Below are 15,521 nucleotides of genomic sequence, written 5' to 3'. Positions count from 1 at the left end.
ACAAAACTGGGTAAACCCATTTGTGAAACCCGGGTTCCAAAACTGGTTTTCATAACGATACCCTGTCTTAAGTTTTGGGCTCTGGACTAGTGTGATGTGTGTACACTGTACATTAATTGGAATAATTGTACATGTGATTTACTGGACTAGTGTGATGTGTGTACACTGTACATTGACTTAAATAGTTGTACATGTGCTTTACTAGACTAGTTCATTCTGTGCATGTACCCTGTACAGTGTACAGTGTGCATATATACAGGAATGAATTTATCAGAAATATTTCAAGATATTTAATTAAACGTCTGTCAGAATATCGGGAAAGTGATGTAAAGAAGATATCAACATTTCTTCTATAAATATACATGGTGGTGGGGGGGGGGAGAAGGGGGGTTTGTACTTTGATAATTGTATTTTTATTAAATTTCTTATCCCTAAAAATTATTTTTCATTTTTACGTCACAAAAATTTGTAATTAAAATTCGTCCTTTTTTTAACATAATTTTGCTTTTATTCAAAAACTATTCCTATGAGTTCACTTAATCAGGAAATGCAAAAAAAATTTAAAAACGCATTTTCCAGTTCTGCTTTCTATACTTCGTAAAACTGTTCCCCTCTGAATATATTCTGAATCCTTCCATCCTTCAGACTTGAGGTAAAATAAACACCTTGTGCAGGAATAAGCTACAAGTCAAAACAAGTTCTTATATTAGACAACTCCGTAGTTCAGCATCAAAACAAATATTTGAAACAATATTTGTTTTGCTTGATGAAAATATTGAAAACAACTTCAGAGATAATCATGAGTATAAATACAGTTCAACCAGAACGTAAATTGCTTTTTATTGTTTTAAATCAAACATCAAAATTTTAACAACTATGAATGTTTATTAAAACTACTGTATGCTTTTCATTCATATTCATAACATTGAAAACAAGCTTTTGAGGGTAACAGGGGATCCACAAAAATCTGAGGAGTCAAGCTTTTATTTCAAAATTTTATAGATGCTATGAAAATTTCTTTTATTACACTTTAACTAGAATTCTAAGAAGCTTTGCGGCCCTTTTTCTTGTACTTGTTTTAGCTTTTAAATTGTATTGTATCTACAATCATTTTTTCAACGTACAGCATGATAAAATAACTAATTTAGATTGTGCAGATTTTTATGTTTTCAGTAATAAATTCAAAATTTTTTATTAAAGGGACAGACCGGCTATGTAAAGTAGTTAAACTGAGTATGCAGTGTTGTGGACAAATTCTAGGATTCATTTGAGACATATAAAACGTTTCCGCGATCTATAATTACTGAGTTTAAGTCGACGTTCAAAATCATGAATTTGAGTTGGTAGGTTTTCAGAATAATTTTTTTAAAATTTCTTATTTTCTATGAATTTGTTCGCAGATTTCTTTAAATTCTTCAAATTTCGTCTTTTAATAAAAATTCCAGAAAATCTTTGTGATTATAGAGAGATTATAGAAGCTAAAAATTGAACAAGATTACTTATTTTCGATGATAACTAGTTAATTTTTATTTTCTCAACCTGTTCCAAAACAACTAATTAGTTTACTGTTGAATTTGGGTTTACACTTTTTGTCGTCGTTATTTAATAATTGAAAAAAAAAAACAATTATAAAAACGTATTCACCCAAAAGTACGATTTTGAGCGTCGACTTTGTGCTCAAACTCAGGATTTACAGATCTTTAAAATGTTTGTCCCATGATCAGTAAAACCAAGAAACATATATACCAGAAACTCACATATCTCTTTGTTTCTAGAAGAAATTCAAACAATTAAGTATTTTGCTTCCAAAAATACAAAGCACAGCTTAATTTGTCTTGTTGAGGCTTTTGTCAGATGTTAATATTTTGCATAATTAAAAAAATACAACCTTAAATATGAAAGAAACATCTTGAAATATCGAGCCATTCTAAAGCATAAACTCCTTAGATTAAACTTAAGCAATGAATTCAATAATATAATATAATATAATAATATAATATAAAGCTAATATACTTGAAATACAACAGTACTTCAATAGACCTAACATTGTTGAAACATTTTTTTTAACGTTCGTAACGGTTTAATAAATTAACGAAACAGACAGGTGCATCAAGTATACCGTTAATTGTTTTCTACTAAGAGGTTGCCGTTAGTTAACGATCTTAATTTTTAACGAAATATTACTTTATCTTTAAAAAATTTCAGTTTTTTTCATGATCGGTGTATTAGGTTCGTCAACAGTTTGAAAACTAGCAGGGTTTTCCGACAATTTTTTAATTTATACTATTTAATGTAGTGTTGCCTTGCAATATAAGTTAAAAACATTAAAACTTTGAAAGACGTATTCTTAATACAAAAAAATCTTTGTACAAGTTCCTGTTTAATAACGTTGTCCTTTAGTCCTTCTAATCCTTTTATTCCCCCTGGGGTTTAAACTGACTGGATTAGAATCTTTGGGATTATTTACACTAGAAAGCAGCAAATGAGCAGGGCTGTGTTTACCCTAAAATCCAGGAAAAATAAAAAAATTCTAGGATTGAGCTTAAAGCCTCAAGTTGTTAAAAAACCTAAATGTTTACGATAAATCTGAAATATATAAATCCCTGGTTCCAAAGCGGGCAAATGATAAGAAAACTGGGCGCATTAACAACCTCATAATATCCCGGCAGAAATGAACAACTTGACGAAATATTTTTAGAAAACCGGGTTTTTGTCGAATATATGTTGGAATTCGGTCAACTCAATGATTAACCTAATATTCATCTAGATTAAATTATAGATAGTGGCATAAAATCAATCAATATTCATCAAATTACTTCCTCAAATTATTCACCGCCCTTCTCTCATTACTAATATGTATAATGTATATGTATGTTTATATTTTGGTCAAATAGGTAAATTGAATATAGAAATTAATACCTAGTCTCGGTTACATAGACAGGTAGATAGCCAGGAGATAGACAGGTAGACAGACAGTTAGATAGACAGGTAGATAGACAGGTAGATAAACAGGTAGATAAACAGGTAGATAAACAGGTAGATAAACAGGTAGATAGACAGGTAGATAGACAGGTAGATAGACAGATATATAGACAAGTAGATAGACAGGTAGATAGACTGGTAGATAGACAGGTAGATAGACACGTAGATAGACAGGTAGATAGACAGGTAGATAGACAGGTAGATAGACATGACTGGTAGATAGACAAGTAGATAGACAGGTAGATAGACAGGTAGATAGACAGGTAGATAGACAGGTAGACAGACAGGTAGATAGACAGGTAGATATACAGGTAGATAGACAGGTAGACAGACAGGTAGAAAGACAGGTAGATAAACTGGTAGATAGACAGGTAAATAGACAGGTAGATAGACAGGTAGATGGACAGGTAGATAGACAGGTAGATAGACACGTAGATAGACAGGTAGACAGACAGGTAGATAGACAGGTAGATAGACAGGTAGATATACAGGTAGATAGACAGGTAGATAGACAGGTAGATAGACAGGTAGATAGACAGATAGATAGAATGGTAAATAGACAGGTATATATAGACAGGTGATAAACATGTAGATAGAGGTAGATTGACAGCAATTTATGAAAGGCAAATATAAATTATAGAATATATTTATGTTTCTCTTGATTGTGTGAAAATTAAAACTAGATGCGCTATGAGTAAACAAAGTCGTATCAGTAATGTCACAAAAGTTTGACCTTCTCTTTCTGTTAAAGGAAGTGAGCAACAAACACAAATACAATGTAAATTGTAAACATGAGATAATTTTCGACAAATATTGCTAAAAAGTTTGGAAACTAACTATATTAAAATTCAAAACTTAATAAATAGTTTAATCAAACATTTTTACTTTTTAAGATCATTTGTTAATCCTGTGTCTGAACTGGGTCTGCGTCTGGCTTGATTATAATATGAAACCTGAAAATAAATATGAATTTTCAAATATCAAATTAATTTCTGTTGAAACTAGGACGACATTTCAGAACTGCATATTTGGAAACAAGAATTAGCCTGACCTTTGATAATGTTTTGAAATTAGAGTTTTTAGTGAAGTAGTCTGTAGAAATAAGCTTAACTTAAAGCGAACTTTTAAAATAGCTGAAAATAGATTATTACCTCTCTTTTTAGAATTGCAGAATATAAGACAGGAATTTGAACCATCGTCTTCTCTACGGACGAGAGAAACAAACTCAATCCTATGCGCGGCATTTAAATTCAAGATTTCTTTTAAAGTAAAGTAACAATTAACAATTTAGTTCGTCACACAGAAAGGAGCTCCTTGTATAAAATTTATACCTGAGAAACCTAAAATAATTTAATCTAACTACATTAAAAAATTTACTAATACGTGCATTTTTAATACGGACCATATAGGCGGTTTCAGGGAAGGGAGTACATTACTCCCCCCCCCCCTCCCCCACTGAATTTGGAATTTTTTGTTCCTTTTTCAGAATATTAGCTTCTCAATAGCATGCCTAAGGGAAAGAACCCCTAGTGCAAAACAGGAAAAATATCTGTCTTAATAAACTATGTGTGAAAAGTAAAAAATCTAGTTTTTTAGTCTTTTTAGTCATTAATTTTGACTCTTTTTGAGTCTTCTAAGTCAAAAAAAATTTTCCTTGCGGCACGATTTTTTGTTCCTAATCATGAATTTTTTTTGTTTTAAAATATCTTGCCCCCCCCCCTCACTTAAATCCTGTATCTGTATATAATAAGAATAATAGTAGAAAATAAAAAATAATTCTCCCATCATTAGAATAATATAATATGATATGTATAATGTATAAAGTTCAATCAATAATATCTTTTTATATCGTTTTTAGATACCCTATACTATAAATAAACTGTAATTTTTGTAGGTTTAGAGAGGTAAATAGAATTTTTTAGCAAAAGGGGGGTATGGGTGATTTTTTTTGCAAGATTACAAGGGGGGGGGGNCCCCCCCCCCCCCCTGTCTGAAATCCTGAAAGCGCCCTTGATATGGACTGTTTAAAACATCACAGTTGAAAGACGGACCAACAAACACCAAAACACCCACCCAGACAAGCAAAGTATATGTATACTAGGCTTTTAGGGCGCTTCGCACCCATCTTCTATTTCAATTGTGAACATTTTCTCTTCATATACATTGCAAAACAAAAACGAAAAAAGTTTTGCGGATTTAAAAAAATGGTGGATTTTAAAAATTTAATGAAATTCGAATTTTGTTGGATGCAAATTTTTGAAAATTCGATCATCCATAAACCTTCCCTTGGGTCACGTGGGGTCCCACTAAAAATTTGGGCCCGATCGGTTCAGCCGGTTTGACGTTTATTGGATACAAACGGACAGACAGACAAACAATTACACCAAGACAAGTATATATATAAAATATCAGTATCATGTTTAAAAAATATTGCTTTTCTTCAGAACATAACTTGAATTCCTTTAGATTGGGAACTGTGTGGATCTCGTCTAAAGTAAAGATAGTTAAGGTTTATTTACCAATTGATTAAAAAACAAATTTTACCTAAAAATTGTTAAAATATTCTTCAGTGCTGCCATCCATCTTTTTACTGAAAAATATTATGTCCATACCCAAGATACCCAGTCACCCAATTTTTATGTGGTTCTTAGTTAGCTTGTTACCTATTTACCTTGTTACCTTGTTACCTAGTTTCTCAGTTAGCTTGTTACCTATTTACCTTGTTACCTAGTTTCTTAATTTCTTAGTAACCTAGTCACTTAGTTACCTTGTTTCTTTTTTTCTTAGTTACTTGGTTACCAATTTACCTATAGTTACCTAGTTACCTAGTTACCTAGCTACCTAGTTACTAGTTACCTTGTTACCTAGTTACCTATTTATGTAGTTACCTAGTTACCCTGTTAGCAAGTAACATGGTTACCTAGTTATATAGTTACATAGTTACTTAGTTACTTAGTAACAAAGTTACCTAGTTACCTATTTATGTAGTTACCTAGTAACATGGTTACCTAGTTACTTAGTTATGTAGTTACCTAGTTACCTAGTCACCTAGTTACCTAGTTACCTAGTTACCTGGATACCTAGTTACCTAGTTACCTATAGTTACCTAGTACTCGACAAATCTGTTGCATCTCCTTCCTGGAATCCTCTGTCATAATATTATTCTAAAATAATGTTTCTCTGACTTCTTATATCCTGTTCATGTTTTGCATATTTCCACTGTGTTTGTTATGTTTGAGATTGTGTAGACTGTAGAGAGTAACAACCAAGATTATATTTTAATCCTTCTCTACATATCCCTCCCCCCCTCCCTCCCTTTTTACTTCCAAATCTTGATCTAAATCTTATGTATTTTTTATATTCAGTTTGTTTGTTCTACAGTCAAGTTTTTTCCCAGAAAAAATGTCAATTTCCATTTTTTAAATTTGTTTCCTCCCCCCTCCCCTCTTCCAACCCCAATTTTTCATATATTTTGTCTCCGAACCAGATCTGTCTTACTCCCTTCCCTTTCTCTTGTATTTACAGAGACTAAATGCTAAAATACTAAGATGAATTGTATTCCTAGTATTTTGTCAAGCACATCAGGGAATCCATCACCCTGCCCTATCCTTTCTTCGTTCGTATGCCTATCCTTCCTCCTTCCATTCTACTACACTCCTCCTTCCCTCCTTCTTCATTCCTCCTTCCCTCCACCTTCCCTCCTCTTTCCATTCTCCTTCACTCCTCCTTCTCTCCTCCTTTCCTTCTACTTCCCTCCTCCTACCCTCCTCCTTCCCTCATTCTGAATTCCTCTCTCCCTCCCTCCTTCTTCCCTCCTTCATCCCTCCTCCTTTCCTATTCCTTCCCTCCTCCTTCCCAACTCTTTCCCTCCTCCTTCCCTCGTGCTTCCCTACTCTTTCCTCTTTACAATTGTTCTCCGTCCTTTTTTTTCTCCTTTAATTTAAACCTCCTTCCTTCTCCTTGAATATTTTAATTCTTAACCCTCAAACTCCTTTTTCCAGTTGGTTTTGATTTTTTAAGCTTTATTAAATTGTAGAAATAGTATCTTTTCGTAAATCTAATATATGTTGTCATTCATTTAAAGGAATTGTAGCTTGGGACTATTTTTCTTTATTGTAGTTAATTAAAACAGACCATGCATGAACAAATTTTTCTTTAAAATAAATGAAACTTGAAATTTAGATTGCAGTTTTCCTAAAAGTATACATAATTCAAATAGAGAAAAAACTTTGCTAAACTTGAAACTATTTATCTAACACAATTAACTTGCTAACTTTTTTTCTGACCACAAAAAAGAATAAAATTTATATTTATAATCAAATGTGATAATACGTTCTTAATTGGGGTTCAAACATATCTGATGAATTGCCGTTTTGAAGAAAATGTAGTTTTGAACAATTAACTTATCAATGATTATGATAACTTATTACTCTCCTACCGGGCCTAACAGTAAAGAAACAGTAAAAAAGACGATTTGTTTAGAAATAAGAATAGGTAATTTCTGAATCAGAAAGGCGCAGAGCCGAAGTAAAGAACAAACAAGGTTGAGTTAATAAATTATCATAAATTTTTCACGAATCCATATGTTGAATATCATATTTTCTGCTACAGGAGATCTCATCAAATTCAACTCAATCAGTGCAACGGGCCGTACAACATTATCAGTTTAGAACACGAATAATTCATTAAAGAAGTTAAAGGAAGCGTTGGGAAAAATGAAGCAGGTATTTTTTAATCCCAATCAATAGCTGTACATCTTACCTCTAAGTTCTATGTTTTACGTCTGTATTCGGAAAGTTTTGTTTTCAGTTTAAAATTTATTGAGAATGGTTTAAATTTGACAATTTCCCCATCATATTTATAGAGTATCGACTCAAAGATTTTTGTAGATTTCGTTTTTTGTTCCTGAAAAAACGTGAAACCATTTGTACCGTCTTGGATCTGATATAATCCCAGTCGAGGTTTGAGCAGGACAAATTATGTTCTTAAATTTTTCTCAACTTTTTGTTTTCTAATTGATAAAGCAACTATTTTTGATTTGAATACCTTTATACTAAAAAGTGTTATATTACGTTGATGATAAAAAATTAGATTTAATAATAGAAAGGTTTAGCATTGTGAATTGTAAATATTAAATTGATACTCGCACAATATACAATATTCAATTCTATCTATTTATATACTTTGCTTGTCTGTTTGTTTGTCTGTTTGTTTGTCTGTTTGCTTGTATCCAATAAACATTAAAACGGCTGAACCAGTCGGGCCCAATTTTTTTGTGGGACCTCGCGAGACCCCGGAGAAGGTTTACGGATGATCGAGTATTCAAAAATTTGCTTCTTACAAAATATATTTTTTTCTAAAATCCGCGAAATTTTTGTTTGTTTTTCTTTTATAATGTATACAAAGCGAACATGTTCACAATATGAAAGGAAGATGGGAGCTAAGCGACCTAATAGCCTAGTGTACAAATATTTCTTAATGTATGTGCTGACCCGCGTTGTCTAGCTGTTAGATGGATACTAGCGTAAAGAGGATTTACAAACTTATCCTCCGTAAATCCTTTCTTAATATCTATCTATCTATCTATCTATCTATCTATCTATCTATCTATCTATCTATCTATCTATCTATCTATCTATCTATCTATCTATCTATCTATCTATCTATATATCTTTCTAGCTTCATATCTTTCTATTTTCACAGCTTTCTGTCTTCATATCTATCTAGCTTTATATCTAACTTCGAATTATCTTTACACCTTCATTTTCTACCTATCTAACTAACTAATTAACTAACTAACTAACTATAGCTAACTAATCAACTTTCTAACTAATTACTAACTAACTACTCACTTTACTATAGCTAACTAATCAACTTTCTAATTAACTACAAACTACTTAATTTAATATAACTAACTAACTGACTTTGCACATGGTAATAACTGGAAATTTAGAAAATTAAAGATTCTTAAATTGAAATCAATGCCTTATTTTCCTAAATGTTATGTTTAATAATATTGAAAGGGAAAACAGCAGACAGGGGCGTTTATAAAATGATGGGGGCTATCGGGGGCAACCCCCGCCCATCCCCTTGTAAAGCAAGACTAAGATTTCAAAGGGGGATGTTATCATGTTTTAAAAGCAAAAAATGGTATTTCTCCTCCGGAGTTACATCACAAATGTGATATCAACCAATATTCATTTCTCTCTTAAACTAAAGGACTGTCCTTTCACAAAATTTATGCGCCATCTCTTGAAAGATTTTCTAAATTTATCAGCTCAGACTTGATCTTTTTAATGTTTAAAGAAAATTAAATTGCTCAATAGAATTTATATTAGATTTGTTTAAATACCCGGCCAGAGAACAATTAACACAGCGCGTAAAATGTTTTATTCTAATTCAAAACTACATTTTTAATCTTGTTTAATAGTGTTTGAATTCTTGTAAATATATGTATTGCACAAGTATGCAGGGCCATCGAGCTGGAAACTTTTGAATGGTGGATATCGGGATTAATGCTTGATCCACTCTTTTTCTTAATCTCCAGATTAAATAATGCTTGTTCCCCTCTTGTTGTTAATATCCAGATTAATTAAACGATCGGGATTAAGAATATCCCATTCTAAAGTTTTCAGCTCAGGGTATATAGTTACCCACAAAAAATATGTTACTTGTTTTTATAGTTGCCAAATAAAAGTTTCCAGTAGCTAGAAATCAAGGAATGGAATGAAAAATTGGATAAATCTGTCGAGTCGTCTTTGAAGTTTCGCCCTCTGAGGGTATCCCTGTAATATTTATCTATTTATGTGTACAGTGTGTCCTGAGGTTTCATTGACAATACTGTATTAAACTTACTTCCAAAGTTAGATTCAAATAGTTACAAAAAGTTACTTTCTTTTGCAAAATAGAAAAGGTATTCCTTAAAATTTTCCTCGACAGACCATAAACTGAAAAAAGTGAGACAAATTTGAATTTGAAATAGTTTATTAAACTTCAATATCTAGAAATTAGGAGAAACAAATTTAATCTGTAGGACTCAGCTGTGCTCGGAATGCCCCACTGATATCAGAAATCGAAGAATTATGCCGCGTCTTTCTCACTCCGGGTTCATCGTCTTCAAATCTGAGAAAAGCCAGATTAGTTATTTTCTATTTTAAAGGATATTTTATATATATCTAATACTGACTGATTCTCTCATTTTGATAAATATTAGAAGGATCTAGGCCAAGATATAAATAATAATTAGATTTACCTATTATTACTAGATTTGATTAGAGCTGATGTTTTATTGAAATCTATTGTAGTGTAACCAACTACTGGGCGCTTTGTGCCTGAAAAAATCATATAAATCAGTTCGACAAAGTTTTTGCAAATCTTTCTTCATTGGATAATAAATTAAAAAATATTTTTAACTATTTAAATCTTCAACGACTGGAAAACTTCTTATATATTTTCAGTGATACAGAATTGGTAAAAAAACATCACTTATAATTTTTGGGAGAAACATCTTGTCGACCAATTCGATCGCCATCAATATCATAATTTCTTTTAAAGAAATTTTATAATAAAAATAAACCTTCTTTTATATTTTTAAAGTGAGAAAACACTCCTTATAAAATATTTAAGATATGTAAAGCAGTTACGTTACGTTACATAATGTACATACCGTTGTTTGTAATGGTCTGCTGTGCACCAGAGTCCTGTTTATCCAGATCCAGCATGATGTAGTTCAGAGGAGTACATAGATCTAATAGTGGAGAAATAGGACCTACACAAATACATATATTAAATTCTTTATTTATCTACATTTTATCCGCCTGGAAACAGATATCTGGTTTCTTAATTTTTTAAAAATTGCAAACTGAAAGTAAAGTGAATTGATTGATTTAGTTTTAAGTAACTCTAGATTTAAAGAAGGTCATGCCCGATTCATTAAGGTACAAATCAGGTCTAAATATCTGGAAGATAATAGAGAAAAGGAAGATAAGGTCGTTTTCTAGCTTCAAAAGTGTTGAATTTGATAAATGTTCTTTTTTTCCGCAGCAAAAACATTTGTAGAGAACCCACAATTGAATATAATCAATTTTAAAGAGAAAATCAAGATATCTTGTTTATTCTTAATCAGACAATGTTTAAAATTAGTCTACAATCTCTTTAAATTATCCTTGGAAAAATTAGTCTACAATATCTTTAAATTATCCTCTGGTAAAATTAGTATACAATCTCTTTAAATTTAAATTTAAATTAGAAGTAAATAGAAGTAAATAGAAGTAAATAGAAGTAAATGGAAGTAAATAGAAGTAAATAAAAGTATAAAGAAGTAAATAGAAGTAAATAGAAATAAATAGAAGTAAATAGAAGTAAATAGAAGTAAATAGAAGTAAATAGAAGTAAATAGAAGTAAATAGAAGTAAATAGAAGTAAATAGAAGTATAAAGAAGTAAATAGAAGTAAATACAAGTAAATAGAAGTATATAGAAGTAAATAGAAGTAAATAGAAGTAAATTGAAGTAAATAGAAGTAAATAGAAGTAAAATGAAGTGAATAGAAGTAAATAGAAGTAAAATGAAGTAAATAGAAGTAAAATGAAGTAAATAGAAGTAAATAGAAGTAAATAGAAGTAAATAGAAGTAAATAGAAGTAAAATGAAGTAAATAGAAATAAATAGAAGTAAATAGAAGTAAATAGAAGTAAAATGAAGTAAATAGAAGTAAATAGAAGTAAATAACCTGGTGACATTGGAGGAGAATGAAGAGGAGAAGGAGGGTTGTATACTCCTGTAGCTGGAAATGATTTAGGAGGATTGTATACACCTGGAGCTGGAGATGGTTTAGGAGGAAGAGAGAAGGAATGTAGAGTAGTGGAGTACAGGTAACCAGGGGAGTATACATCTCCAGGAGCTATATTCTCGTACTGTAGATACACAATATTATCATAAACAAACTTTAGAATGAATATCAGGATGAATATCAGGATGAATATCAGGATGAATATCAGGATATCAGGATAAATACAGGATGAATATCAGGATGAATATCAGGATGAATATCAGGATGAATATCAGGATGAATATCAGGATGAATATCAGGATGAATATCAGGATATCAGGATAAATACAGAATGAATATCATAATGAATATCAGGATGAATATCAGGATGAATATCAGGATGAATATCAGGATGAATATCACGATGGATATTAGGATGAATATCAGGATAAATACAGAATGAATATTGCAGGATATTAGAATGAATATCAGAATGAATATCAGGATGAATGTCCGGATGATTATCTACCTGATGGGAAGGTGTATCAGGAGAATCTGGATCCGGATGAAGAGGAGGTACCCGGGATATGTTTAGGGGTGGGAGGGTGGAGGGTAGGGTGAGAGGAGGAAGATGAGGATGAGGATGAGAAGGGATGAGGTTGGGTTGGGATGAAAAATTAGTTGCATGGAGTCCAGATTGTCTTGCATCAAGGATATCACAGTTTACATACATAGGTAGGGGTTGCATCTCCTGGAACAATTAGAAATTAATAAATAAAAAATGTACAAATTATTTTCGCACATGAATTTATTTCATTTTTTTCAGGTTGACTCTGTATTTTTGAAGTTTGTACCAAATATTTAGATCGATTTAGATTATTGGATATGTGAGCTCTAAAGGAACTTAACAATTGCCTGTAACTCCTGATTTTCTTATCAAGCCTCTAAAGTTTAAAATATCAAATATTTAGACCAGTAGGTTGAAAAGGTTAGAAAATTAGAGTTTGAGTCAATACATCAATTCTTTATGATTACATTTTGTTTAGCAATTAACGATTTCTCAAACTTTGTGAGGAACCTTTTAAAAATACCTCAAAATAAACCAACTTAATGCACATAGGTTTAATATTTATTACCAGATTAACATCGTTAAGGGTTGCAGATGATTCCGCTATCGAGGGCCGGGACACCTGGGAGTAGGCAGATACACTGAAAAATAAATATATTTAGTTTTTATTTTACAAATATTAAAAATGAACCTTTTTAATCTTAGTTAATTACAGATTTACAAGGAAATGTTAGAAAAAATTAGAAAATTGATTGTTTATTGAAATCGATTTTATTTTAAAATGTCTTGGAGAAATTTTTCTTTCTTCGCGATGAAATATTTAAGGGGTTGTTTTTGGCTAAGTTTTAAGTGACCTTTCATTCATAGAGTATCATGTCTGATTCACAATGATACCCATAAATTTGTCCAGACTGAGTAAAAGATATCGTCTTTTTACTTTCTTGGATAAATGTTGAATTCTAATTTGCTTCCATGGTCTTGGCATCTCGGCTGCTAAAATTTATCAAGTTTTTAACTAGAAACCGCTATTAAAAATCGTCAAATTACACAGAGATAAGCTAGGATATCTCAGTCATTCTTGTTTATACTTCTCATCTTGAAGTTGGGGTCACTTTAAACATAATTTATGCAAGAACTGGAACTATGTACGGGCTATGTACGTACTACTTATGTACTGCAGTACCCGATCCGAAGGAATCAAATCTTTGCCACAAACTAAAATTGTCTAATGTGTGTATCTTAGCAAACCGTCAATGCAATTCTTTGATATTTCAAACTTAGATTATTTGATTTAACAAAATGCTTAGTTTGAAATATCTATGACACTGATAATTGTGTCCTAATCTATTAGTCATTAGCCAATAGCCAAGTAAAGCTGGACAGTAGAAGCAGGTTGGATCTATGTGTATTCTACAGATTCTTTATATTTGGATAAATGTTTTTCATCAAAATCAAAATCTAAGCTGGTTCGTATAGCTTAATGTCATTTATTATTTTTTCTTTGAAATCGGTAATTGCGTATTTTACCAAAAACTAAATGGATGATAACATTTTACAAGGAAATGACGAGGATTTCTTTCCCCGATACAGTTTTAAGGGACAGACCGGCTATGTAAGGTAGTTGAACTGAGTATGCAGTGTTGTGAACCAATCCTTTAGGATTCATTTGAGACATATAAAACTTTTTAAAGATCTGTAAATCCTGAGTTTGAGCGCAAAGTCGACTTTCTAAATCGTACTTTTGGGATACGTTTTCAGAATTGTTTTTTTTATTATTAAATAACGACGACAAAAAAATGAAAGCAAAATTCTACAGTAAACTTATTAGGTGTTTAGGAACATGTTTAGAAAATAAAAATTAATCTTATTATCGAAAATAAGTAATCTTGTTCAATTATTGGTTTCAATTTTCTCATTATTCTAGTTTCTAATTATTTACAAAGATTTTCTGCAGATTTTCTGGAATTATTATTGAAAAGACGACATTTGAAGAAATCTGCGAACAAATTCATAGAAAATAAGAATTTCAATATAATAATGAAAACGAAATAATTGATTCTAGCATTGATTTATTGACAAATTTGTTTTGAGTAATATGTTCCTAAACATCTAATTTGATTACTGTAAAATATTTACTTTATTTTTCGTCGTCGTTATTTAATAGTTTAAAAAAACCGATTCTGAAAAGGTACCCACACAAATGAGTTTGAACGTCGACTATGCACTCAAACTCAGTAATTTTACATGGTGGAAACGTTTCATATGTCTCAAATAAATCCTATGTCTCAAATAAATCCTAAAGAATTTGTTCACAACACTGCATACTCAGTTTAACTACCTTACATAGCCGGTCTGTCCCTTTAAATCAAGTAATGACTAATGATGAGAGCAGGCCTTTCAAAATTCATTTCTTATCCTTTTAGATTTTGTTCAATGTTTAACATAGTCTTCCGTCCAACATGATTTTTTACTTAATATAAAATTAAGGAAAAATTAGAAAAACAATTAAAAAGAAAGCAATGGTAACGATGACACAATTTAGCCCCAATTAGGATCCTTATGATGTATGAGTAAACAATACTAACCCTGTGGTAGAAGCTACTGAAGAACTCCATCTAGATGTTGTTGAATCATCTGTCGGAGATCCTGTAAATATTTATGTCAATGTAGTTTAGGGGTTCACAGGTCAAAACTTTAGTGTTTTAAATTAACCAGTTATCCGTATCTCTTGTTGTCTAAAGGATTAAATCAATTCCTCTTAGATATCCGGTGGTTGGAACCCGTGGCTGGCACACTCCTGTATGCCAAGTCCATTAGCGCCTGATCCAATCAGGGTTCAGTCATGTGTTTGATGTCTATTCTGAACCAATAGAAACATTTATAGTAACATTTATCTTTCTATCTATCTCATTATCCAATCAGAGTTATGAATCCTACAATCGGCGCTATCAGTAAATGGAAATATTTACTTCTACTGAAACTATAGTGGGCAGGAGAAAACTACAATTGAGGAACCATGCACAAGATCCTGATAAAATTGTTAAAATGGATTTCGAGATCAAGCGTTGTATATTGGCGCCATCTCATACAAAAGGTTGGACCTTTAATCTAATTTTCAAGTTTCAAAGTCAGTATTTTTTATTTTAACGGACGCATCTTCAGAGTTTGACTGTTTTTGGCCATTTTGAACGTAAACTAAACGG

The 15,521-nt window shown here is 31.5% G+C and overlaps 1 protein-coding gene and 1 long non-coding RNA gene across 2 annotated transcripts; both read right to left on the bottom strand.

Moving 5' to 3' along the window:
- Nucleotides 1-5,440: 5,440 nt before the first annotated feature.
- LOC111710763 (uncharacterized) lies at nt 5,441-6,146 on the bottom strand. The gene is made up of 3 exons (XR_002767125.1): nt 6,089-6,146; nt 5,527-5,572; nt 5,441-5,471 (listed from the first exon to the last, which is right to left on the bottom strand). It is a non-coding gene; the product is annotated as an uncharacterized LOC111710763 (long non-coding RNA).
- A 3,802-nt stretch (nt 6,147-9,948) lies between these two features.
- Nucleotides 9,949-15,007, bottom strand: LOC111710762 (proline-rich extensin-like protein EPR1). The gene is made up of 7 exons (XM_023484889.1): nt 14,904-15,007; nt 12,887-12,959; nt 12,280-12,501; nt 11,712-11,895; nt 10,649-10,750; nt 10,235-10,313; nt 9,949-10,104 (listed from the first exon to the last, which is right to left on the bottom strand). Exons 3-7 carry the CDS (start codon nt 12,496-12,498, stop codon nt 10,005-10,007), a joined length of 684 nt encoding a protein of 227 aa, XP_023340657.1. The 5' UTR covers nt 12,499-12,501; nt 12,887-12,959; nt 14,904-15,007; the 3' UTR covers nt 9,949-10,004.
- Nucleotides 15,008-15,521: the final 514 nt, after the last annotated feature.

This window comes from Eurytemora carolleeae, unplaced genomic scaffold (assembly GCF_000591075.1).
Source record: "Eurytemora carolleeae unplaced genomic scaffold, Eaff_2.0 scaffold1095, whole genome shotgun sequence".
NCBI classification, from domain to species: domain Eukaryota; kingdom Metazoa; phylum Arthropoda; class Copepoda; order Calanoida; family Temoridae; genus Eurytemora; species Eurytemora carolleeae.
The sequence above is the reverse complement of the archived record's forward strand: the minus strand, read 5'-3'. Positions and strand labels throughout refer to the sequence as shown.

Bases quoted from the DNA above. Each gene is read 5' to 3' on its own strand.
- LOC111710762 (XM_023484889.1), bottom strand. From the start codon at position 12,498: ATGCAACCCCTACCTATGTATGTAAACTGTGATATCCTTGATGCAAGA. The intron at 11,896-12,279 runs GTAGATAATCAT...GTGTATCTACAG, and splicing joins CTGATACACCTTCCCATCAG to TACGAGAATATAGCTCCTGG. The intron at 10,105-10,234 runs GTAAATCTAATT...GGCTTTTCTCAG, and splicing joins ATCAAATCTAGTAATAATAG to ATTTGAAGACGATGAACCCG.